Below are 26,983 nucleotides of genomic sequence, written 5' to 3'. Positions count from 1 at the left end.
TTTCCTTGTATCCTGTTCTCTTCATTCTCCCTTGCTCCCAAAGGGATAAGACCAGTGGAGTATCTTAGATGGCTGCTCACAGGCTTTTAAGACCCCAGACAAGAGAGGACAAGTTTTGAGTCCAATAGATTGGAAATGGTAGATGGAGGGTTAAGATGCATAATGAACATTCCCTGACCCTTCACTCCTTCTCTTTTACTTTTTCTATTTATTACAAAAAAATAGGAGAGAAAAAAATGTTTCAAAATAGACTTTCTAGCGCAATGAAATGCGTCACAGTGTGAAGTGCTGGTGGAGACTTCAGTTTTGGTGTGTTTATTTGTGTGGGGGAGGAGGAGGGGTGGGGACCAGTGTGTTGGGCTCATGCAGGGAGTTATTTCTTTTCCATTTGTCACTTTTAAACCCAGAGGTAATTTTACAGAAATCTTTGCCAGAGTTCCGTAATCCCCTAAATATTAACTTAGCCTTAACTCAACACACCCCATCACAAGAGGCTCAGATGATTTCTAGTCTGAACAGTTTTTCTGGTTTCTGTTGCCAAAATGAAGTTTTTAAAAGTACCTCTAGGGATGCCCAGAGGGAGGCCTAATTACCTCCCTCCTGTGTGAGCAGAAGGAGCCCTGGTGGTGCAGCGGTTAAGGTGCTCAGCTGCGAACCAAAAGGTCGGTGGTTTGAACCCACCAGCTGCTCCGTGGGAGAAAGATGTGCAGTCTGCTTCCGTAAAGATTTACAGCTTTGGAAACCCTATGAGGCAGTTCTGCTCTGTCCTGTAGGGTTGCTGTCAGTCGGACTTGACAGCAGTGGGTTTGGTTTGGGGTTTTGTGTGAGCAGGGACTCGTCTTAGGAACAAATAGGCCCTTGGGCAGCTTGTTGCTCTCACTGAGCCAGGAGATGAGACTATCAAGCTGGCAGGGGTGGAGAGATTGGCAGCCTCTCTTTCTGGCTCCTTAAATCAAAGAAAAATAATATTAGCTAGTGTTTGATGATCTTGGCTTAAGATCTTGTGTCTGGGATAGGTACTCCTGCAGAGTTAAGCCTGTCAGAGGGGAAGTAGGAGAATGTCATTGATCAAATACACATTTGAGTCCTAAATTCTTAGGATGTATGTTCCCGATACTCTTCTGGAATCTATTGGGTCATCATCCCTCACCAGAACGACAGAGAACTCTGGAGGGAACTTCTCCGCTCCACAGCGCTATCTTTTCAAGACGACAATGAGCAACGCTACTGCAATGGCTACATTTGAATGCTACCAGAGAAAGGACAACGACACGCCTAGGTTCTTGGTAGTCTGTTCTGCCTCTGACCTGCTCTGTCGGCAAGAGGAGACACCAGTAGACGTCCAGGTATATGGGGACCAGAATGCGGTCACGCCAATGGCAGAACTTGGCCGAAATGAAACAACTCCATGGTTTACTTCATTCACCTAAGATTTTTTTTTCCCTAGAGATTTCAAAAGGCGATGGTTGTGAGGAAATGGACTGCCTACGGCCTTACGGTAGAAAGACCCACATTCATCACTCCAGTCTCCTGGCTACTACTTTATGAGCCTAAGTCTCTTTTTTGTCATGTAAAAATGTGATTGACGATAACTGCATCACCAGATTGCTGAGAGCATTATGTAAGATAATGAATTTGAGAGCGTGGTCCACGCAGAAGGCATATGAAAAAGTCAAATGGGAAAACCCTGGGCGGCTGCTGATCGGTGGGAAAATCTGACAGAAGAAGGCTTGTTCAGGTGGTACCCAACCTGGAAGATGAGCTTCTCCTGCCCAAAGCCAGACCCAAACCAACCCATTGCCGTTGAGTCGATTCTGATTCATAGCCACCTTACAGGACAGAGTAAAACTGCCCCATAGGGTTTCCAAGGCTGTAAATCTTTATGGAAGCAGACTACCACACCTTTCTCCCACGGAGGGGCTGGTGATTTGAATGGCTGACTTTTTGGTTAGCAGCCAAGTGCTTTAAACACTGCGCCACCAGGGTTCCTCTCCCAGAGCCAGGGAGAACTATAAAATCCCTCCCAGCACTGGAGATCTGTGATCAGCACTGAGCAAAAGGGATGTCACTCATGCACAGAGGAAACCACAGCATCCTGAAGAGTGTGTCCTAAAGGAGAGAGACCTCCTCACTGTGGGAGGTGTAAGAAGTGGGAAATAGAAACAGCTGATTTTTAAAAAAATGTCTCTGTACTTCACATATGAACTCCGAGCAATTGCAGACATCTACCCAGTACTAGTTGCCGTGGAGTCTTTTCTGACTCCTGGCGACCCCATGTGTGTCAGAGTAGAACGACGCTCAACAGGGTTTTCAATGGCTCATTTTTTGGCAGTAGATCACCAAGCCTTTCTTCCAAGGTGCCTCTGGGTGGCTTTGAACCTCCAACCTTTTGGTTAGCAGCTAAGAGCATTAACTGTTTGCACCGCCCAGGGACTCCAATTGCCACTAGAATAAAATACAAAAGCCTGATGCAAGGAAGTGACCAGTCCAAAGCAGATGACGCATCGTTTGTTTACTTTTCAGTCATACGACAGAAACATAGCCAGTTAGAAATGCTGGGATATGATTAGTCAAAAGCACAGAAATGACTGAGCTGGAGAGGGAATCTCCCATCATTCAATTCCCAGTCTGCCCAGAATTCAGCATTTACCTGTAGTAAAGTCTAGCTACCTGCCTTCAGGATGCCAACTACGTCCACCTTTTGCCTTATGACGAATACGAACGATGGTAAGAGCTGCTCTGCCTCAGCGGGAGCCCATCCCCCAGTGGGTTAAGTGGTGTCTGTCGCCTTTCATTTTGTCACTCTCCTCCTTTTGGGGCCACAGGAACGTGTGGGGAGCACAATACTGCGACTGAAGCACCCCGAGAATGATCTGGGTTCCGCGGCATTGATGGTCAAATGCAACTCTTCTCAACCTACCTGTGGTAAAGACTCCGTTTTTTGTTTGTTTGGTTTCTCTTTTTAATTTTCCTATGATACAAACTAACTTTTTTTTAATACAGAAAAATTAAATTACCAGAAAATAAAATGAATGAAACAAAACACAAGATGTGAGCTCACTGAAGATGCTCTTGCATGTTTATGGAGCCCTGGTGGCGCAGTGGTTAAGAGCTACAGCTGCTAACCAAAAGGTCGGCAGCTCGAATCCACTCGCCGCTCCTTGGAAACCCTATGGGGGCAGTTCTACTCTGTCCTACAGGGTTGGTATGAGTCGGAATCAACGCAAAGGCAATGGGTTTAGATGTTGCAGCAATGTTAAATTGCTAAAAAGTTCCAAACTCTTACTTTCTGAAATACCCCTGTCATAGACTGCTGAGAAGCAATTTGCAGACGGATACAGGGCTGTGGTTATGCTTTGAGTTGCTCTGGTCTAATGGGTTGTTGTTAGCTGCCTTCAAGTTGAACCCTGACTCATGGGGACCCCATGCACAAGGGCACTAAAAAATGCCCAGAACTGTGCCTTCACTATGATTGGTTGCAGATCAGACCTTTGTGATCCCCAGGGTTTTCACTGGCTGGTTTTCAGGAGTAGACAGTCAGGCCTTTCTTCCTAGTACATCCTAGTCCGGAAGCTCTGCTGAAACCTGTTCAGTATCATAGCAACACTCAAGCCGTCGATGACAGACTGACAGAAGGTGAGAATCCCACCACGGAACCACCACCGCCCCAGTCCAGGGGATGTACTAAGTGAGTCACCTAACACAATGCCCCTGGGGGACACGGTGTGAACGCTAACACTTACGCTGACTGAGGGCTTTCTGTGCACTAGGCACTCACTGTCCTAGAACCCACAGAATGCTTTACTCCCCCTACAGTCCAGTGAAGCGGGCCCTATTGCTGTCTCCATTTGCAGATGAGGAAACTGAGGCACAGAGATGTTGAGTAGCTTCCTGAAGCTCACTTAGCTAGTAAACGGCATTCCCAGTATTAAACCAGGGCTTCAAACCTCATTCCGGTTAAAACATCTGCTGAGAATCTGCATTCTAACAATTTCCCAGGTGATGCTAATGCTGCTGGTTAGGGATCAATTCTGAGAACCATTAGAAGAGTAGTGGCTCTCAAACCTTATTATATATAAGAATCTCCTGCTGTCTTAGTCATCTAGTGCTGCTATAACAGAAATACCATAAGTGGATGGCTTTAACAAACAGAAATTTATTCTCTCACAGTCTAGGAGGAAGCTAGAAGTCTGAATTCAGGGTACCAGCTCCAGGGAGAGGCTTCCTCTCTCTGTCGGCTCTGGGGGAAGTTCTTTGTCATCAATCTTCCCCTGCTCTAGCAGCTTCTCAGTGCAGGGGCCACGGGTCCAAAGGACATGCTCCCCTCCTGATTCTCCATACTTGGTGGCATGAGGTCCCCCTGTCTCTCTGCTAGCTTCTCTCTTTTATATCTCAAAAGCCATTGACTCAAGACACAACCTAATCTTGTAGACTGAGTCCTACCTCATTAACATAACTGCCTCTAAGCCTGCCTCATTAACATCACAGAGGTAGGATTTACAACACATAGGATAATTACATCAGATCACAAAATGGAGGATGACCACACAATACTGGGAATCATGGCCTAGCCAAGTTGACACACAGTTTTGGGTGACACAATTCAATCCATAATACCTTCGGATCTTGTTAAAATGTAGATTCTGACTCAGTATATCTGGGGTAGAAATGTAAATTCTCAGCAGGGGTTGGAACCAGTTCTAAGGCCTGCATTAAACACAAGCAGTCTGCCTCCAGAGGCCACCCACGTCATACCTTCATACACACGCCCCCTATACTGCTTCTCTGTAGGTCTTTGGTTCAAGTTGCATCGGAATCTACCCAGGAATAATACGTATTATGGGGTCGGTGCTAGCCTAGTAACTAACAAGAACTGTCACATCCCAGCACCTCTCAGCAACATCCTGTGGGAACTGGACATGAGAACAGAGTTGATACATAATCACCGTGCAACCTTTCACTGTGATCTGAAAAATAAACTTTGTCCTCCTTTTCTAACCCAAACTGAAAACTCAGAAAATGTTATGCAGATGGCAACTTCAAAGCTCAATTAGGACAGATATTAAAAAGAAACGGAGCATTTGGGGAACCCAAATAGCAAAGAGTGAATTCGTCAAAGTCGAGTAAGAGCCGCTTTAGGCTCAGCTGTAACTAATTCATCCCAAAAGCTGGTGCAGAGGTCTCTCCCCTCTTCTCCCACAAGCACACTCTCCCCTCTTCCTCCCTGCTACAGCTTTGGTGTTCCTCATCAGCCACAGCTTCGCTGCTCCTCACAAGCCACAGCTCCGGTGTTCCTCGTCAGCCACAGCTCCGGTGTTCCTCGTCAGCCACAGCTCCGGTGTTCCTCGTCAGCCACGGCTCCGGTGTTCCTCGTCAGCTTCAGCTTTGGTGTTCCTCATCAGCCACAGCTCTGGTGGTCTTCATCTTGTTTGAAATGGGGAGCCCAGCCATAGGCACTTGACGAAAAGCTATTTTTCTTTTTTGTGGATCTCGTGTTTTGAACACTGCTATCTTACGGGAGAGCAGCCTGGATCCCCTGGTGAAGCTGTGATCACATTGCTCACGCGAAGGGCTGCCCCCATCACCCTCTTTGTCCACACATGGCCTGACCAGACCCTCTGGGGTCCCACACTCCCTGGGCTTGCTGCATTGTCTTCAAAGCTGATAATGATGTCTCCCACCTCCATCTCTTGCTGATAAACAGATTCTTGAAATACCTTTACGGACCTTCACATCACCGTAAATGCTGCTGAAAGGAAGGGCAGATGGCTGAGTACATGAGCAACAGATGGGACATAAATGGTGCCACATGTCAGCTTTAACCTCTTCAGTACGAGGAAGGGAAAAACCCTCAGCCATTGCTTTCTTCCCCACGCGCCGAGAAGTAACAACAGCCACGGCTACTGCCACAAATGGCTGCCACGGTTTTCGTCTTATACAAGTGACCACCGTGGACCTTTCTAGATTGAAAAGATATACTTGCTTCTTATTAAAACTGTGGTTTCATTCTTAAAAGTTACGTTAGCAGGGGGAAATTACATTCAGCTTTGCCTGAGCAGGAGCCAACGCTGACAGAACATCAGATGTTTTTAATGATGGTCCTGAAACTACTCGTGTTTATTCACTGAGCCAACATTTGCTCTCAAAGAATCAATTTCTCTTTGTATAAACATGTCTTGTCCCCCAAAATGGGCATTCTTTTATGCACTTTTAAGATCCTATTTCCCTTCTACAGAGCATAGGCTCTGAAATTTAGTTTTCTCAAGTTTGGGGAGACTAGAGGAAAGCACAGAAAGATTTAACTAACACTTCAGGGCAGGAATGTGGGTGCCGGAGGAGTGAGCTGTTAGCTAGAGGAAAGTAAGATTACCATGGGCTGGGTGGGAGGATCCCATGGGGAAGTGGTCCCGAACTGGAGTCTTGGAGAAGGGCAGCCTTCAGTGGGAAGAGAGGTACAAAGAGCTCATTTGAGAATGGAATGGTAAAGTTTCTGTGGGGTACCACTTTTGGGAGAAATAGGTAAAAGCCACCCTTGACATTCCTTTAGAATCCCTTTGAATTATCCGTGAAGGACTGTGAACACTAGAACGCTCATGCACGCTAAAATTTGAGATGCATTGGGTCAGACTAATGGAAGAAACGAAAGGAAACTCTATGGGCTGATACTGGGCATTCACACTATTCCCCTTCCAAGAACTACCATGGGTTTAAGAGGTAAATAGGGGCTGGGTAGGTAATTTCACCTTGTTCTTGCCTGTCTGCAAGGTTTACTCCATTATGCTTTAATATGAAGCCTCTGTAACTCTAATATGTATTAAAAGATTTTGTTGTTGTGAGGACTTTGCCATTGTTCATCCAACATAACATGGGTGAAAGCCTCTAGGAAACCCTGTGGGGCAGTTCTACTCTGTCACACGAGTCAGAATCGGCTCAACGGCACACAACAACAATAAAAACCAAAAAAACCAAACTCGTTGCCATCAAGTTGATTGGAACTCATAGTGACCCTATAAGACAGAGTAGAACTGCCCCAGAGGGTTTCCAAGGAGCAGCTGATGGATTCAAACTTTTTGGTTAGCAGCTGAGCTCTTAACCACTGAGCCACTAGGGCTCCAACAACAACAATAGGAGTTGGGTAAAAACTTGATCAGACCTTAGACACAGTATTTTTTGCAAAGTTGGAGGGGAAAACTTGCCCCCTGCTCTCTGTGTATCTGATCTGAGCTGGCCATTTCTGTTGTGAACTCAGCAAAGAGCCATCACTCCCGAGCTCTTGGGCAATGTCTTGGGGGCTGCTTCTTATACCAGGGTTAAAAAAAAAAACAAAAAAACCTGTTCCTGTTGAGTGGATTCCAACTCATAGCGACCATATAGGAGAGAGTAGAACTGCCCCATAGAGCACCTGGTTAGCAGCCATAGCACTTAACCACTATGGCAGCAGGATTTCCATACCAGGGTTACGTTCTGTGATTCCCAGAACGTCAAGGTGGGAACTCTGGAACAATAGGTAGCAAAGGGTCTCGCAGTTTAAAAGGAGTCTTTACAGGCCATGTTGCTTGGCTGTCCATAAGGGCCACATATTGAATCAAATCCCTGGCTGTATGCTGAAATTCATTTCTTTGCTATTCGTTGCATGAGATCTGGGATAAACCAAAACCCTGGGGCCACTCCAAGGAGGGAAGATTCTTGTCCTTCTCCTATGAGATAATCTCCATGTTCTATTTCCCCCTCATTCTCCCACACGGGTTGCTTTATTTCCTTTCTTCCATTGTGTTATCTCTTTTCATTTCTATCACTATCAGCTTTGCACCTACCCAGTTGGTTTTGACTATAGTTTATCTTTCATTCTCCTGTTTTTTTTTCAGGCCTGATTCTTAAAAACAAAGGACCAACACCCTCACACACAATCTCACTACCACCACCATCACCACCAAAACAATGAAAGAATATTGTTGTTAGGTGCCATCCAGTCAGTTCAGACTCATAGCAACCCCACGTACAACAGAAAGAAACACTGCTCACTGCTGCAGCATCCTCACAATCGTTGTTATTCTTGAGCCCATTGTTGCAGATGCTGTGTCAGATGCTGTGTCAGTCTATCTCATTGAGCATCTTCCTCTTTTTTGCTGACCTTCTACTGGACCAAGCATGATGTCCTTCTCCAGGGACTGGTCCCTCCTGATAACATGTCCAAAGGATGTGAGACAAACTCTTGCCATCCTTGCTTCCAAGAAGCACCCTGGCTGTACTTCTTCCAAGACAGACTTGTTCATTCTTTTGGCAGTCCATGGTATATTCAATACTTTGCCAACACCATAATTTAAAGGCATTGATTCTTCTTCAGTCTTCTTTATTCATTGTCCAGCTTTCACATGCATATGAGGTGACTGAAAATACCAAGGCTTGGGTCAAGCACACCATAGTCCTCAAAGTGACATCTTTGCTTTTAAACACTTTAAAGAGGTCTTTTGCAGCAGATTTTCCCGGTGCAATGAGTCATCTGATTTCTTGACTGTTGCTTCTATGGACGTTGGAAGAATATTACCAATTGTTTAACCAATCCAAGGTTTAGGGAAGCTTTATGTGCTTTAACTTTTCTTATAAACATCTTTTTTATTTTTCTTTAAATGACTTTGATGGCTTTGGCTAAAGTTTGGCTGAGAGAATTGTAACTCCCCCTCATACACACACACGCGCGCCTGGGACTTGGGGCTGTGTGTTAAGGAGGCAGAACTAGCATACCCCTTTTTCTACCTTTTCCCATCTCCATCCTTTCTCCCTATCTTTTCTCTTCTCTCCTATTTACCTACCCAAACCCTGCTTTCTTTCCCAGGTTTTCATCCCTCGATTTCTATGTTAGACACAAGGTTGCCACAAGTCAGAGCTGACTCATAGCAACTAACAACAACAATTTCTTGAATTGGGACCTGAGCCTAGTCCTTTATAAGACCACCTGTGACAAACTGTCCCCAATTCTTACGGTGCCCGATTAGAGCTGCCTTCCTGGCACCAGATTCGTTTGGCAAAGGCCGGCTTCTAGTAGACTGATCACTCAGGGCTCGGCTGATCACACAGAGACCAGGTGCTCAGCCTCTCCTTCCCTGCTGTGCCTGGGCCCTGGCAGGCCAACAGCCCAATTGCCAGGGGCTGCGCAGAAGGCTAGATGGGGCTTTCACAGCTTCGGACGGTATACATCCCTTCCTCCACCCTGACACCTTCTCGTTCTCAATCCACAATTGCTGTCATACTCCTTTCCCTTCTCCAGGGTTAATTTTAAAACCTAAAATTCTAAACGTTTTGCTCAGCTGGCTCGGCATGTCACTCTGTTGGTTTATAACTTAGATATAAACGTTCTTCCTAAACCAGAGGAGTCGGAAAAGCACGACACGCCCACCTGGTGCATCGCACAACGCTCCCTCGATGGATTCCGCGTCATCTGGCATGAGAAAGGTCCCTGTCTGCTTCAGTTTTTCCTTCCCTCTAGTACGCTGTTTTTCTTTGATAATCTTATAGTTTTGGCCTGAAGTCTAAAGTCTGGGCCATGTGTCGGATTTGTAAATTAGATGACATCTGTTTTGAATTTTTTCATCTTTCATTTTCTTTCGAGCTCTCCTCGCTTGTTCATTTCCCCTGTAATTGTGAGGATCAGACTTTGCTGCATGCTTTAGACAAAAGTGTAGACCTTTCCGCTTGGCGGGGTGGTGGGGAGGAGGCACAGATGAAAATTTCTGAAGCTAATGATAACAATGAAGACGATTCAGGGAACAAAATGTTGGGAGAGACGCCATAGCAACCTTCCCAGAGAGGATGAGCAGCTAATACAAAAGGCTAGCTGTCCACACTAGTGATCTGAGGTTCCCACCGAATAATTACAATTGATTAGAAGAAGATTGACAGTGAGGGTGGAGCTGGGAGAAGTAGCTTGAATTGAGAGAGACTGAGGTGGTGGTGGCTGTGGTGGGATGTGGGTGAGCAGTGACCTTTTTATCTTTTCACATTTCATTCTCTCTCTCTCTCTTTTTTTCCCTCAGAAAAATAGCAAAGGGAGGAGACACTTCAATGCTTTTTCATACGTGCAGGCTTGCATTTTGATACTGAGACTTTTGTTCCCTCTCACCTACCTATCTCATAAACTTTTCTTTTCTTGGGGAAATTATTTAGGGCTAATTGGATTGGGTCTATCTACTAAGGATCAGTTTTCCTGTTAAAATGCCTCATGTATCACTCCCGTATAACTTCATCTTCCCCCTTATGCAAACCTTTTTCATGCATGTAACCTTACAGATGTCAATGGCCTCTTGATGCATGCATTTGCAGAGGCCTTAGACAGAGGAAGGACCACTGACCAAAACGTGGGTCCGAGCCTTCACTTCTGATGCACAGACCCACCAGTCAGCACCGGGAGGAGAAATACGCAGGCAGCTGTGCATGATTACACAACAGTCCCCCCAAACACCGGCTGGCGGGGTTCTAAGCCAAAGCTCTAAAACCACCATGTCATGAAGAGTGGCCAACGGTGACTTTGCGTTTGCATTATAAATCACCCTTCACGGCGCTCTCCTTGGATTTCTCGGGGGCTACCATGTCTAGGTTGTTGCTACGTAGGCCGTGGGTCCGGTCCCTGAGAATGTGATTTTTAAATGATACGTGTGTATAGCAGTGGTTCTTAACCATGGTTAATTTTATCTCCCAGAAGACATTTGGCAATTTCTGGAGACATTTTTGGTTGTCACAATTAGGGGGCAATGGTACTACTGGAAGGAGCCCTGGCGGCACAGTAATTAAGCACTAAGCTGCTAACCAAAAGGCCGGCAGTTGGAAGCCACCAGCTACTCCTCAGGAGAAAGACGTGGCAGTCTGCTTCTGTAAAGATTACAGCCTTGGAAACCCTATGGGGCAGTTCTACTGTCTAACTCATAGGGTCACTATGAGTCAGAATCCGTTCATTCTCCCACCCTACCCCAGACGTACTTGCTCCAGCTGCAAAGAACCTCTAGCTTGTCCTTGGTCTGGGTCACACTCTCAAGCCCCTAAGTCTTTGCATGTACTCTCCTCTCTATCTGGTGTGTCCTTTCTACGCTCTCTGGGGAATGCTCATTCATCCTGCGCACTTTAACCTACGCAAAACCAAACTCGTTGATGTCGAGCCAATTCGGATTCATAGTGACCCTAAAGGACAGAGTAGAACTGCCCCATAGGGTTTCCAAGGAGTGGCTGGTGGATTCCAACTGCTGACCTTTTGGTGAGCAGCTGAGCTCTTCACCTCTGAACCTAAGTGCCTAGCAAAATGCCTGGCACATGGAAGATACTCGATAAATACGGAATGAACTCAAACTTCACTCTCTCTGTAGGACATTTTCCAGTGCCCTGCCTGTCGGTCAGCACATCTCTCATGCTCCATAGCATGTTGTACATCCCAAAAAACCAAACCCATTGCTCTCAGGTCAAATTCTGACTCATAGCAACCCTATAGGACAGAGTAGAACTGCCCCATAGAGTTTCCAAGGAGTGGCTGGTGGATTTGAACTGCTGACCTTTTGGTTACCAGCTGAGCTCTTAACCACTGCGCCATCAGGGCTGCATGTTGCGCATGCGTCTACCAAAACCTCATCATACGCTGTGACTGTGAGCCCCTCCAGGACAGGGATGGTGCCTGATGCCTCTTGGGACCTCCAAGCCCTGCACCATGCTGGACATGAAGTAGACCCATGTGATTAAATGCTCACTATTTGGTAAAGATGGCTTCCGGTGTGTTTCATTTGTTTGTTTTCTGCTTCTACTTTTATTTGCATTTATTTTATGCTGAATTTTCTCCCCGAGCCGTAAGTTTTTGTTTCTGCAGTTTCTTCTGGGGTGTCTGTTTCTTCTGTGCAGCTTCCTCTTCTGGTTTAGGAACAACGTGTCCCTTTTCAGGAAGGTCGTCTTCACGGGTCAGAAAGAGCTCATTTATGGCTTAATATGATCATGAACTGTGTAAGTATGGTGGTGCATTTTGGGGGCTTTGCTCACCTGGATGTGCTCAGTGACCAGAGAATCTACATCTAGACCCTTAACTTGGACATTATTTTCTGCATTTTTAAGCATATGCATAAAAAATTCAACACTTTTCTTTTGGGCCACCAACCCTGTGTTCGGCCCCACTGTGTGGCCTGGGGACACCTACCAACTCCATCACTGTAAGGATGAAATGGCACACACTGCTTCTCTAAAGTGATGGCTTTCCGATGCTTGGTGGCTTTTGGGATCGGCATGAACTGGATGGGCTAGGCAGTTTCAGGTGTTCTTAAAGTGAGCATGAAGATTGGAACCTCTTGATTTGCATTATTTTGTGGAGTTTTCTGGGTCTTCCTGCATTTTTTGAATCCTGTTTCATACTAAGGAAATGGTATGCATCACTTTTTATCACCAAAACACACAGAATTTGATGCCAGTCTCAGATGGACCCTGCCTCTTCTCCAGAGAAGAATGCTTTCCAACGCACAGGCTCTGTAGTGTGGAGACGGGGGTCTGAACTCATATTCTAACACTTAAGAGCTGTGATAACTTGCAAAGATGTTTAACCAGTCTTTGAGCCTCTGTTTCACTTCATCTTAGCCAAAAGGTCGAGAAGTGATAAGCCTCTGTTTCCTCATCTGTAAAATAGGAATAATAATATCTGTACTTCCTACTTCTCAGGGTTGTCATGAGGATCAAATGAGATTTTATGTATGTGAAAGTACTTTGTAACTTCTAAAGGTCACAAAACTTTTCAAGTCTCTCCCACTTCAAAACATAGCAAAAACAAATAAAGCCCCTCCCTCAATCTTGCATGGCCTTCTTTATTTTTTTTCCCACAAACTTCTTGAAAGCGTCAGTTTCGTGCACTGTATCCAATTTCTCTTTGACCCCAAGCATCCTGTTTTCTGCCCCACCATACCACAGCCAGCTCACTCACCACAATCGTCAATAGTTTCTTCGTGGCCCAAACCGGTGGACTCTTTTCTGTCCTTTCCTCGTTTGATCTCTCTGCAGTACTTGGCTTCCATCTAAATTTGTTGTTCCCTCGGCGTTGGCACTAACATCCTCTATCCATTCTCTTCCTTCTCCCTGACCACTCTCACAAGCCCCTTCACTGATGTCTCTCTGACACACCTTCTAGAATCCCACCCTTGTTTTCTTCTCTTTCTAGCATTTGCCCCTGATTGTTCCATTTCTCCTCCCGCCATGGCCTCCACAACCATAGCTTCCAGGGGCTTCCACACCTACACTTTTAGACCCAATCTCCCTTCTAAGTTCCATGGTTCCAACAGCCAGCTGGACACTGGTTCCTGGATGTTTCAAAAAGAGCTCAAATGCAGCAAAGCAGAACCTGAATTTATAATCCTCCACCCCCACCAAGAATTTCTCTTTTTCCTGACTGCCTTCACTCTGGCATGCTAGCAGCATCTACCCAGGCCCCTAAGCCAGAATCCTAAGAATCACTCCTGATTCTTTCCCCTACATTAGCTCTCACAACCCATTCGTTATCAAGGCATATCGCTTCTTCTTGTTATGTCCGTCCTCTGTCTGTTCTTTTCACTCCCTATGCCTCGTTCGTTCTTAGAGGCCCCCAGTGGACAGGTTTCCCTGACTCCAGTCTGCCACTTCCTGAGTCATTCTCTGCACTGGGGTCAGAGTGAGCTTCCTAAGACATGGATTTGATCCCATCCCTGCCCTGCACAAAACCCCACAATAACTCCTCATTACTCAAACTTAGGACAGTGTTATGGATTGAATTGTGTCCCCCCAAAATATGTGTTGGGATTGTAACCCCTATATCTGTGGATGGAATCCCATTTGGGAACAGGGTTTCTTTGTTATGTTAATGAGGCCATATCAGTGTCGGGTGTGCCTTAGACCGAATCACTTCTGAGATCTAAGAAGAGCAGATGAGGTGCAGAGCACGATTTGGGGCAAAGAGAGATGCCACATGGAGATCACCAAGAAATGAGGAATGGCGAGGCTAGAAAAGCTGAGACAGGAATTTTCTCCCAGAGCGGACAGAGAGAGAGCCTTCCCCTAGACCCAGTGCCCTGAACTAAGACTCCTAGCCTCCTAAACTGTGAGAAAATAAATTTCTGTTCATGAAAGCCACTCACTTGCAGTATTTCTGTTATAGGAGCACAAAGAAACTCAGACAGTATGTAAAGCTCACCCCCCGGGATCTGATCTCTGCCTACCACTCACATACCCTAGTCCCACCTCCAGAAAGTGCTTTCCTCCTTCACGTGCTGCCCACAAAGACAGCCTGGTGTGATCTGGTCATCTCTCAAGACTTGATTCAAAATATCACCCCCTCTGGGAAGCTCTCCTGAAACCTAGCTTGCCACCTCTCCCCCTTCCAGACAAGAGCAAATACCCACATCTGTGTTCCATGACCTCCTTGAACCCACCTTGGTTAGCCTCCCCTTCCCACTATTCTCTAATTATGCGCTTAAATCTCTGTCTCCTCTACTCCACCACTCATCTGCCAGTTTGTCATACTGTGGGGGCTTGTGTGTTGCTGTGATGCTGGAAGCTACGCCACTGGTATTTCAAATACCAGCAGGGTCACCCATGGTGGACTGGTTTCAGCAGAGCTTCCAGACTAACACAGACTAGGAAGAAGGACCTGGCCATCTACTTTAAAAAAAAAAAAAACCTTATGAATACCGGCGGAACATTGTCTGATATAGTGTTGGAAGATGAGCCCCTCAGGTTGGAAGGCACTCAAAAGACGACTAGGGAAGACCTGCCTCCTCAAAGTAGTTGACCTTAATGACATGGATGGAATCAAGCTTTCAGAATCTTCACTCACTGATGTGTCTCAACTCAAAATGAGAAGAAATAGCTGCAAACATCCATTAATAATCAGAATGTGGAATGCATGAAGTACGAATCCAGGAAAACTGGAAGTCATCAAAGATGAAATGCGACACATAAACATCGATATCTTAAGCATTAGTGAGCTGAAATGGACTGGCGCTGGCCATTTTGAATCGGGCAATCATATGGTCTACTATGCCAGAAATGACAAATGGAAGAAGAATGGTGTCACGTTCCTTGTCAAAAAGAATATTTCAAGACCTATCCTGAAGTACAACGCTGTTAGTGATAGGATAATATCCATACACCTACAAGGAAGAGCAGTTAATACGACTATTATTCAAACTTACACACCAACCACTAATGCCAAAGATGAAGAAATTGAAGATTTTACTAACTTCTGCAGTCTGAAATTGATAAAACATGCAGCCAAGATGCATTGATAATTACTGGTAATTAGAATGCGGAAGTTGGAAACAGAGAAGAATCAGCAGTGGAAAATATGGCCTTGGTGATAGAAATGAAGCCGGAGGCTGCATGATAGAATTTTGCAAGACCAATGACTTATTTATTGCAAGTATCCTTTTTCAATAACATAAATGTTGACTATATGTGTGGACCTTGCTGGATGGAATACACAGGAATCAAATAGACTACATCTGTGAAAACAGATGTTGGAGAAGCTCAATATCATCAATCAGAAGAAGGCCAGGGGCCAACTACAGAATAGACTATCAATTGTTCATATGTAAGTTCAAGTTAAAGCTGAAGAAAATTAAAACAAGTCTATGAGAGCCAAAGTACAACCTTGAGTATATTCCACCTGAGTTTAGAGACCATCTCAAGAACAGATATGAGGCACTAAACACTAATGACCGAAGAGCAGACCAGTTGTGGAATGACATCAAGGACATTATACATGAAGGAAGCAAAAGGTCATTAAAAAGACAGGAAATAAAGAAAATACCAAAATGGATATCAGGAGAGACTCTGAAACTTGCTATTAAACACAGAATAGATGAAGCAAATGGAAGAAATGTTCACACAGAAGAGCTGAACAGAAGATTTCAAAGGGGGGCTTGAGAAGACAAAATAAAGTATTATAATGAAATGTGCAAAGACCTGGAGTTAGAAAACCAAAAGGAAAGAACATGCTCAGCATTTCTCAAGCTGAAAGAACAAGAAAAAAATTCAAGTCTCGAGTTACAATATTGAAGAATTCTATGGACAAAATACTGAACAACACAGGAAGCTTCAAAAGAAGATGGAAGGCATACACACAGTCACGGTACTAAAAAGAATTGGTCAACATTAACCATTTCAGAAGGTAGCATATGATCATGAATCAATGGTACTGAAGGAAGTCTAAGCTGCATTGAAAGCACTGATGAAAAACAAGTCTCCAGGAATTCACAGAATACCAGTTGAGATGTTTCCACAAACAAATGCAACGCTGCAAGCTCTGGAGGTGCTCACTCGTCTATGACAAGAAATTTGCAAGACAGTTACCTGGCCAACAGACTGGAAGAGATCTTTGTTTGTGCCCATTCCAAAGAAAGGTGATCCAACAGAACGTGAAAATTATCAAACAATATCATTAATATCACACACTAGTAAAATTTTGCTGAAGACAATTCAAAAACAGTTGCAGTAGTACATCAGCAGGGAACTGCCAGAAATTCAAGCCGGATTCAGAAGAGGATGGGGGACGGGACATCCTTGTTGATGTCACATGGATCTTGACTGAAAGCAGAGAATACCAGAAAGATGTTTACTTGTGCTTTATTGACTATGCAAAGGCATTCAACTGTATGGATCATAACAAATTATGGATAACATTGTGAACAGTGAGAATTGCAGAACACTTAATCGTGCTCATGTGGAACCTGTACATAGACCAAGAGGCAGTCCTTTAAACAGAACAAGGGAATACTATGTGGTTTAAAAATCAAGGTTGTATCCTTTCATCATACTTACTCAATCTGTATGCTGAGGAAATCTGAGAAGCTAGACTACATGAAGAAGAACGCGGCATCAGGACTGGAGGAAGACTCATTAACAACACATGAATGACACAACCTTGCTTGCTGAAAGTGAAGACGGCTTGAAGCATTTACTGATGGAGATCACAGGCAGCATTCAGTATGTATTATACCTCAGCATAAAGAAAACCAAAATCCTCACAACTGGACCAATCAGCCACATCATGATAAACAAAGAAAATACTGAAGTGGTCAAGGATTTCATTTTACTGAGGTCCACAATCAACGACCATGGAAGCAGCAGTCAAGTAATCAAAGGACGTATTGTATTGGGCAAATCTGCTGCAAAAGACCTCTTTAAGTGCTAAAAAGTAAGCAAAGATGTCACTTTGAGGACTAAGGTGCTCCTGACCCCAAGCCATGGTATTTTCTATCACCTCATATGCATGCCGAAGCTGGACAATGAATAAGGAAGATTGAAGAAGAATTGATGTCTCTGAATAATGGTGTTGGTGAAGAATATTGAATATACCATGGACTGCCAGAAGGATGAACGAATCTATCTTGAAAGTACAGTTAGAATGCTCCTTAGAAGCGAGGATGGTGAGACTTTGTCTGACGTACTTTGGACATGTTATCAGGAGGGACCGGTGCCTGGAGAAGGACCTGATGCTTGGTAAAGTAGAGGGTCATCAAAAAGCACTAAGACCCTTGTCTTAGTTATCTAGTGCTGCTGTAACAGGAATACCACAAGTGGGTGGCTTTAACAAATAGAAGTTTATTCTCTCACAGTCTAGTAAATTAGAAGTCCGAATTCAGGGTGCTAGCTCCAGGGGAAGGCTTTCTCTCTCTGTTGGCTCTGGAGGAAGGTCCTTGTCATCAACTTTTCTTTGGTCTAGGAGCTTCTCTGTGCAGGGACCCTGGGTCTAAATGACACGCTATGCTTCTGACACTACTTTCTGGGCAGTATGTGGTCCCCTTGTCTCTCTGGTCGCTTCTCTCTTTTGTATCTCGAAAGAAATTGACTCAAGACAGAACTTAATCTTGTAGATTGAGTCCTGCCTCATTAACATAACTGTCTCTAATCCTGCCTCATTAACATCATAGAGCTAGGATTTACAACACATAGGATAGTCACATCGGATCACAAAATGTTGGATAACCACCCAATTCTGGGAATCATAGCCTAGCCAAGTTGACACACATTTTTTGGGGACACAATTCAATCCATAACAAACCCTCAACAAGATAGATTGACACAGTCGTCGCAACAATGGGCTCAAATACAGCAACGATTGTGAGGATGGTGCAGGACTGTACAGTGTTTCGTTCCGTTATACCTATTAGTGGGAACCGACTGGATGGCACCTAACAACAACAACAACAACTCCTATACCTGACAGTGAATTCCTTGGGGGCTTGGACCGTGTCTTATCTCTCTATATATGTTCAGCTTCTTGCAGAATTCCCAGTATTTAGTTGGCAATCATTAAATGCTTGTTGAGTGAATAAATAAGTGATATAAAACATTACGACTTGCACTACATTCTTACTCCTTTACCATACTTTGTGCACCTTTTAGAAATTTGTTTATTTTTGTTGTTATTATACTCTGGTTTCTATAGATTTAGAAAAATCTCTGGCAATGGCCGTAACTTATTCCTGGGTTACTGTATGTTGAGATAGTGGATTTGGCTTTCTTTGGGGAGTTGCAGACTTACACAGGCTTGCATACTGTCTGTACTATGCCTCTGTGGGTTCACAACCGATCCCAAGACCCACAAGAACTTCTGCTCACCTTCCACTTCTGGCCTTGGCGTTGTCCAGTTGGTGGGTCAGGAGCTTGGCAATGGTGGTGAAACTGTTGCTCATGCGGAAGATGTCTCTGCTCTGAGGGCCCAGGATGGAGGGGAAGGCGTCCGTGATGCTCTTAATCTCCAACAGGAGAATATGGTGAAATGAGTGCTCCATGTTGGCCAGCTGGCTCACCAGGTACATCAGGCAGCTCCTGGCTCTCTCCTGCCAAGAACAAGGAAGAGAAAAAGCCTATATTTTAAAAGAAAACCAGAGTCTCTTCACCAACCTATGACAATTCTATAGACAGCTTGCTTAGGGAGCCAGCTGAAGCTAAATAATAAGCTTTTGTTCATGGTTCCTCTGAATTTCTTCACTGAGATTTAAATTGTTTTTTCCTGGTTTCTAGGACACAGTTTTTTTGTTTTGTTTTTTTTTTTTTTAATAACACCCTCTTCTGTTACTTCTTTTTAAAAAAATATGCAAAGATTCTCATTGCCTACCTTGCCAGGTTAAAACCTCTTGACCACCATTAATGAACTGACCCCATATACCCACATATCCACCTCATCCAACTTGGTGTCTTCCTAGGGCCAGTCTCCATGCCTATGTGACTCATGAACTCTACCTCCAAGCTGGAGACTTGGTCAGTGGTCTCAAAGTGGGCGTTGACCTTGGCCCCCTCAATGGATCTGTTAGATGATGGTCACGTATCACCTTGGTGTACAGGGTGTACCTCCTCTTCACAGGTTATTCTCACTCATTTGTTCACTTCCAGCATCTTTCAGCAGAGTACAGTTTTCATGTGCCTGGTCTGGTGAGTAGATTATATGAGCTAGCTTTAACCAAACTAACGCGTACAATGGGTAAGTGACTTAAATAACAAGAACATGGCTTGGCTGACACATCTCCTACCCCTATTAAAACTCCTCATCAACCATATTACGAGGTAGATGGTCTATTCCACTATGACTAGAAGTTAGCCAAAAAAATCCAAAATTAACAAGATTATGTGAAACATAGATTTGTGCCCAATATCAATAACGATACACTATTACTAAATGGACACCTGGTGGCATAGTGGTTAAAGAGCTCGGCTGCTAATCAAAAGGTCAGCAGTTCAAATTCACCAGCTGCTCCTTGGAAACCCTATAGGGCAGTTCTACTCTGTCCTATAGGGTCACTATTAGTCGGAATTGACTTAACAGCGGTTCTGGGTTGTCTTTTTTTTTTACTAAATAGGAGCCCCGGTCACACAGTAGTTAAGAGCTCAGCTGCTAACCAAAAGGTCAGCAGTTTGAATCTACAGCTGCTCCTTGGAAACCCTACTAGGCAGTTCTACTCTGTCCTATAGGCTCGCTATGAGTCAGAATTGACTTGATGGTAATGGGTTTGGTTTTGGTTTTTGGTATTACTAAATAAAATAAAAACAATTTAAAATATAGCTTATTTCATCTTTAACTCCTCTTTTAAAATGTTTTATTTTTGTGCATTTAAAAACATTCATATTAGTACAGTCCAAACCAAAACCAAACCTGTTGCCGTCAAGTCGATTTCGACTCAGTGATCCTATAGGACAGAGTAGAACTGCCTCATAGGGTTTCCAAGAGGTGACCAGTGGATTTGAACTGCTGACCTTTTGGTTAGCAGCCAAGCTCTTAACCACTGCACCAACAGGGCTCCATTAATACAGTAGAACATAATACTAGTGCAATAGAACATATGCACAATTATAAATAAATATATATTGGATGTGGAGGCTCAACATTCCTTTAACTGGTAGATGTGCTGTTGTTATCTGCTGTTGAGTTGATTCCAATTCATGGGGACCCCGTGTGACAGAGTAGAACTGCCCCATAGGGTTTTCCTGGCTGTAGTCTTTACAGAAGCAGATCACCAGGTCTTTCTCCTGTGGAGCGCTGGGTGGGTTTGAACTGCCAAACTTTTCTTTAGAAGCCGGGCGCTTAACTGCTTGCACCACCAGTGCGCCCTAACTCAGTGGCGTCACTAGGAGGATGGGTGTGGGGGTGCAGACCAAACCACATGACGCTGTCGGGGGGGGGGGGTGACACCAAAATGACTGTCTATAAAATCTCTGCGCAGTGTTTCAGCAGAAATTTGTTATTTTTTATAAAAATATCCCTGTAGTTAGTTATGACCAAAAAAATTTTTTTTTCATAAGCCCAGCTTACGTGCATCAATATATCTACAAGGCTAAAACTCTATGCTAATTTACTTTTTGAACCTTCTAACATGCTCCAGTCAGAGCGGTCATTATTACCCAATTACAATGATGCTTTCGTCTGCACACGTTATTGATTTCTTTGCTGCCAGTGTTTTTATAGCAGATGATTTTGTAAAATTTTCTGATGTTTTAGCTACAATATTGTGGTAATTAGTATTTGCGAACTTATATCAATAATTTTTTTGCAAATGAAATAGTAAGTAAAGGAAAAGGAGAAAAATCAAAACATGCTTCTTTCTGCTCAGTTACTAATAATGTTGTAACAATAATGTAAGAATAATGTTGTAACAATAATGTTGTAATTCAATGTAGAAAGATTTTGCAAAATGATTTTGTTGTTAGTATTCATATAATCTAAGAAATATTACATTTAAGCAAACTTACAGCTCTATCGCAAATTATTCTATGATTAAAAGTGATAATAAACTTACATGTATAACAACAACTGATTATATAACTCTGACAACTAGAGAAACTGACAGTTCATAACATGAAGTGGGGGAAATGCTGTGTTTCTTGACACATGTTTAGAAATATAACTTAAATCTTAAATTCAGTTTTTTAAAAAAATTCAGTCTTAAAATTTTTCTTTAAAAACATTACTGTCTTGCAGATATATGTCTGACTTTAATGAAATTTTCAAGGTTTAGGTTTGAATCGTGGTTTAAAAGACTAGTGACACATTAAAAGGTGAGTTGTTGAAAGGCATTGATTTCGATGACGTCGTTCACAAGTTTGCAGCCTGGAAGGCCAGGACAGGGAAGTTCTGATTCAGTGGAGATGTTCGCCAAGTGCTGCCATGCTTGTGTACTTTTTCCTGTTTAGAGTATTATTTCATCTGTGAGTATATTTCCATATGCATTTGTCTACAACTTCTACATTCTTTGGCCATTACTGATGAAGCAAACCTAACCCATCGATGTATCTCATGTAACAGTAAAGTTTAACGTGAAAATGAACATAATTTCGATGTAGTTCTTAAACGTTTTTACTTCAAATTCTATTGTCTTCTTCCTGAATTTTCACTGCAGCCATATGAAACTATGTAAATGTACATACATGTAGGCTGTCTGCGTGATATTGTAATTTAAAGTTGTAATTTTTAATTTTGCTACTTGTTTTATGTCACTACTATTGCCATGACACTCACTGATATACGGGAACTATGATTTACGAGTAACATTAGTACAAAAAACATTACTAAGGATTCTGTATAGTTTGGTCCAGGAGGAGGTTCACGGGGGGGTGACACCATGAGTTATTCTACTGGGTGACGCCAACCTAGTGACATCACTGCTCTGTCAGTGGGCAGTCTAAACTTCCCTCTCAGTCAGGAATCCCTCTTCCTGCTGTTCCAGCATTGGAAGCCTTCACTTCCTTCAACAGACACCTTCCGTCTCGCCTGCTCCATGGTGCCATCCCCAGTGAGCCCTTCTGATGAAATTTCAGCTGCAGTATGGACTTTTTTTTTAAATCCTGTTCAGTATTTGATTGCGTTTCTTCATTTATTTATTCATGCATTCATTCAATCACCAAATAGGTATCGAGTGACTTTAAGGTGCCTGGGTTTGACTCTAGACAACAAAAGCAAATGAGAGGGGGTCACTGCCTTCCAGGGCCTCACATCTCCCCCCATTCCACTGATAATCCCCTGAGGGTTACAGGTACCAGCCAAGTCTTCCAAAGGGACCCCGTCTCATGCATCTGCCACCAACCTGGCACAGAAGTGAGTCTGAGAGTCTAACCCAGCGTGCGTGTCTCGAGTCACCGATTTAAGCAAATGTTACATGCCAAAATACGACCTTACAAATCAAATATGTAGTTGCAAAGGAATTTTATGCTTTACTAGAAATATTAATTACGGAGCAGATTTAAGTAGTGAAGTCTCCTAGTCTTTAATACTTAATTTGGTTTTCAAAGATTCCCTGTACAATTGCACTGGAACGCAACTCTTAGGCAGGTGAGGTGCACCCACCAATCCCCTAATAATTACTTGTTGAACCCAGCTAGGCACAGAGCTCTGTCTGGGTGTGTGGGACAGAGGTTCATGCTTCCATGAGCCAGACAGCTAGTTGAAGAGGCGTTTATTCATTCAAGGACTGAATTAGATGAATTGAATTAGATGAATATTAGATGAGTAAGAAACAAAGACCATTGGAACAAGCCCGTTTCATATCCTGGCTCAAAGAATTGCCAGGTTGCAGAAGGACACTTAAATGTTCTTCAGTCCAATAGTTTTTTTTGCAACATAGACACATTCATGCTTGGTAAAGGGTGAGCTAAAAAGAGGAAGACCCTCGACAAGATGGATTGATACAGTGGCTTCAACAACGGACTCAAGCATAACTATAATTGTGAGGGTGGTGCAGGACCAGGCAGTATTTCGTTCTGTTGTACATGGGGTCGCTATGAGTCGGAACCCACTTGATGGCACCTAACAACAACAGATACATTTGTTCATGTAAGGGTTCAATGTGTGAACTCACGGTACACAATGAGTCACAGAGACGTGTTCTATTTCCCATCTAAAGGCAAAAGCCGGTTGTGGGGTTCTCTGCCCTGGGCCAGGCACTGTTCCAGGGGCTAGGAACAAAGTGCTGAAGAAAAAGGGCAAACCCCTGCCATCATAAGGAGGCAGACAGGCAATAAACAAAACACATGTGTAAAATAGATGGTATGCTGGATGGAGAAATACCTGGAAGAAAATAAGGCAGGACAAGGAGTCCCAGGGAGTCCATTTTAAATAGTGTAGTCAAGCCAGATCTCACAGAAGAGGGGACATTTGAATTCAATAAGGTTTTAGAATCTAAACCCCACATTCTCAGTAACCACAGAAAACAGTAAAAATTAACCCTGCTCAATACGGGGAGTAGGAAGGCATAGGAAGGGGAACTCTGGGGATGTGACGTTTTATTTTCTGTTTGTCCTACTGAGAATGTGATGGCAAATTTCAGGAAACTTCCTCAGCTTCAGAATCAGGTTCTTCTTCACCACTTTTTAAAGCCATCCCTCAAGCAGTTTCATTTGCTGATCCAAGAAGTTTCCCCCATGTTTTCATTAAGAACCCTTCTCAATATAAAAATTAGCAGCCCCTTTCATTAGGCAATACTTCTTCCTGAAGGTGAAGATGGCTGTGTGGGTATTTGCTGAAACCAACCTAATCCTGAATGATTTGCTGGCAGGCAGGCTGAGTTGGTGGGAAACCCCAGCGAAAGGGAAATTAATCACAGTGCAGGAAACCAGAAAAATTATAGCTGCTCTGGAGGTAACATGAAACCAAGCCAACCTCCCAACAGTTGTTCTGAAACTTTGCACCTCGCAGGAGTAACAGATGGGATTTTGGATCAGAAAGTGTGATGCTAGGGCAAGAAGAACATTGTTATGTGCCATCGAGTCGATTTTGACTCACAGCGACCCTATATGACAGAGTGGAACTGCCCTGTAGGGTTTCCTAGGCTGAAATTTTTCTGGAAGCAGACTGCTGCATCTTTCTCCTGTGGAGCTGCTGGTGGGTTTGAACCACGAATCTTTTAGTTAGCAGCCGAGTACTTAATCATTGTGCCACCAGGGCTCCTTAAGGGGTTCCATTGCTGTGGAGTCGATTCTGACTCAGTGACCCTATAGGACAGAGTAGAACTACCTCATAAGGTTTCCTGGGCTGTAATCTTTACGGAAGCAGACTGCCACATCTTTAACCCTCAGAGCGGCCAAGTAATTTAACCACTGTGCCACCAGGGATCCTTAAGAAAGGGGTTAAGAGATTCCAGTTTCTTTCTCGGCTCCATATTATTTTGGGCGCGGGGTAGGGCACTGACTGCATTTTTCCACTTTCAGTCATCGCACTGTGGGGACAGGGACAGCAGCCCCTGTGTGCCTTCATTGTGGATCTGACCTCATCCCTTACAACATAAATTGATTATTTATAATCAAAATAATGATCTGCGACCTGCATAGAGCCCTTAATCTAAGTGCCAAGCCTATTCTACGTGCTTTGTAGATAATTTGCTCGTGTAAACCTCCCGCTAATGCTATGGGGTGAGGGCTGTGATCACTACCATCTTACAAAGGAGGAAACAGACACAGAAAGAAGAGTAACTTGCTTGCTGTCACACACTCCCTCTACGTCCCTACTGTAGTTGGCTATGCCCCCAGCCCCCCTCCGAGAACGCAAACCCACTGACGCACTTACTTCCCCTTCTCTCCCCCGCGTCTCATTCAGCATCAGAGCCGTGCGTTTTTCTTTAGTTAATGTTGATTTAGTGATAAAAACATGGTAAATACTCTTTAAATACAAAACAGATAATGGTTCTCAAATCTTTTGGTCTCAGGACCCTTTGATCATCTGAAAAATTATTGAGGACCCCAAGGAACTTTTGTTAATCTGAGTTAAATCAATTGATATTAAAAAAAAAAAAAAGTTGCCATCTAGTTGATTCTGACTCATAGCAACCCTATAGTGACTCTTTAGGACAGAGTAGAAGTGCCCGGTAGGGTTTCCAAGAAGCAGCTGGTGGACTCAAACTGCCGACCTTTGGGTTAGCAGCCAAGCTCTCAACCACTGTGCCACCAGGGCTCCAGCTGAATTTTAACACGTCAGAAGTTAAAACTGAGATTTAAAAAAATGATAATATTTAGCAATTCATTTAAAAACAACAATCAACCTATTACAAGTTAAATAAATATTTTCATGAAAAAATGTTTTCCAAAACAAGAGACTAGTGAGAAGAGTGGTATTGCTCTTATTTTTGTAATTTTCTTAAATAACTGCTTATTAGAAGACAGCTGGATTGTCATATCTGCTTCTGTATTTGATCTGTTAAATTCATACAGATTTGTAATTGAAAAAAGGAAGACTATTTTCAAAAGAAGGAGCCCTGGTGGCACAATAGCTAAGTGCTCAGCTGCTAACCAAAATGTTGAAAACTCGTCAGTTTGAATCCACCAGCAGCTCCACAGGAGAAAAGACCTGGCAATCTGCTCCTGTAAAAATTACAGCCTAGGAAACCCTATGAGGCAGTTCTACCCTGTTATATAGGGTCGTAATGAGTTGGAACTGACTTACGGCACCCAACATTTTCAGAACTGTCTTGATAAACCAAAACCAAACCCATTGCCATCAAGTTGATTCTGACTCATAGAGACCCTACAGGACACGGTAGAACTGCCCCATAGGGTTTCCAAGGCTGTAATCTTTACAGAAGCAGACTGCACACCTTTCTCCAGTGGAGCAGCTGGTAGGTTTGAACCACTGAACTTTCAGTTAGCAGCCGAGGGCTTAACCACCGTACCACCAGGGCTCCTTATAACCTTGATAATTGTGGATATTCTCTTTTGATACTACACCAAAATTCAACAAATGGTAGTCTTGAAAGTTAGTTGTAATGTGTAATATTAATTTTTTATACCCTATTACATTAAAATCCACTGGTTTGTCTTACACTTTGAAAATTATGCATCATTTTGTAAAATTAACATGGATCATTTGGCAAAATATTGGTACACTGAGTTAGGCATATCTTCCAAATGTTGATGCATTTCATTATACAATATCAAAAAAATCACATTCATTAACATCATCACTGACCTCATCAAAAAAGTCTTTAAGTATTGGGAACTGTCAAGTTTAGATGGCAGATACAGATTTTCCTAAATTCTAGTTATCACTTGAAAGCTCGAATTTTATCATTGGCAACAAACATTGATGGCTGTTTTTCTTGAACTGAAAGGCTCACTTCACTCATTTTCAAGATAATGTCTACCAAATATCCAAGTATGAACAACCATAGTTTATTCATCAGTCATCCTTTCAAGTAAAAAATGTTCCATGAAAAAAAAAAAAGGCAGCTAGTTTAGCTGGCAACCCAATCGCACAAGTGCTCTTTCTCCAGACAGCCACTGTACTTCAAGATGTAGCAGAAGTGCTGAAGCAATGCATACTTCCCATTTAGCCACACAGAATATTAAAAACAATGTATACTCAAGTGTTGAGATGCAATAAAACTCATAATTTGTATGTTTCATTAGTTGAGTCAGTGGTTCTCAAGATGTGGGGAGGAGGGAAGGCAGACAAAGATCTTCCACCCCTAGGACATTTGGCAATGTTTGGAGACATTTCTGGTTGTCACAACTCGGGGGATAA

At 43.4% G+C, this 26,983-nt stretch overlaps 1 protein-coding gene and 1 pseudogene across 2 annotated transcripts in view; both read right to left on the bottom strand.

Moving 5' to 3' along the window:
• Positions 1-26,983, bottom strand: part of VEPH1 (ventricular zone expressed PH domain containing 1) — a 250,983-nt gene that overhangs the window by 116,045 nt on the left and 107,955 nt on the right. For both annotated transcript variants that reach the window (XM_004379163.1, XM_004379164.1), the window contains exon 6: positions 18,604-18,824. In XM_004379163.1, coding sequence (XP_004379220.1) covers positions 18,604-18,824 — 221 coding nt within the window. The remainder of the gene's footprint in view (positions 1-18,603; positions 18,825-26,983) is intronic.
• On the bottom strand, positions 11,798-12,339 carry LOC105756415 (60S ribosomal protein L17 pseudogene; annotated as a pseudogene).

This window comes from Trichechus manatus, unplaced genomic scaffold (genome assembly GCF_000243295.1).
Source record: "Trichechus manatus latirostris isolate Lorelei unplaced genomic scaffold, TriManLat1.0 scaffold00062, whole genome shotgun sequence".
NCBI lineage: Eukaryota > Metazoa > Chordata > Mammalia > Sirenia > Trichechidae > Trichechus > Trichechus manatus.
This window is presented reverse-complemented; position numbering and strand designations above follow the sequence as displayed.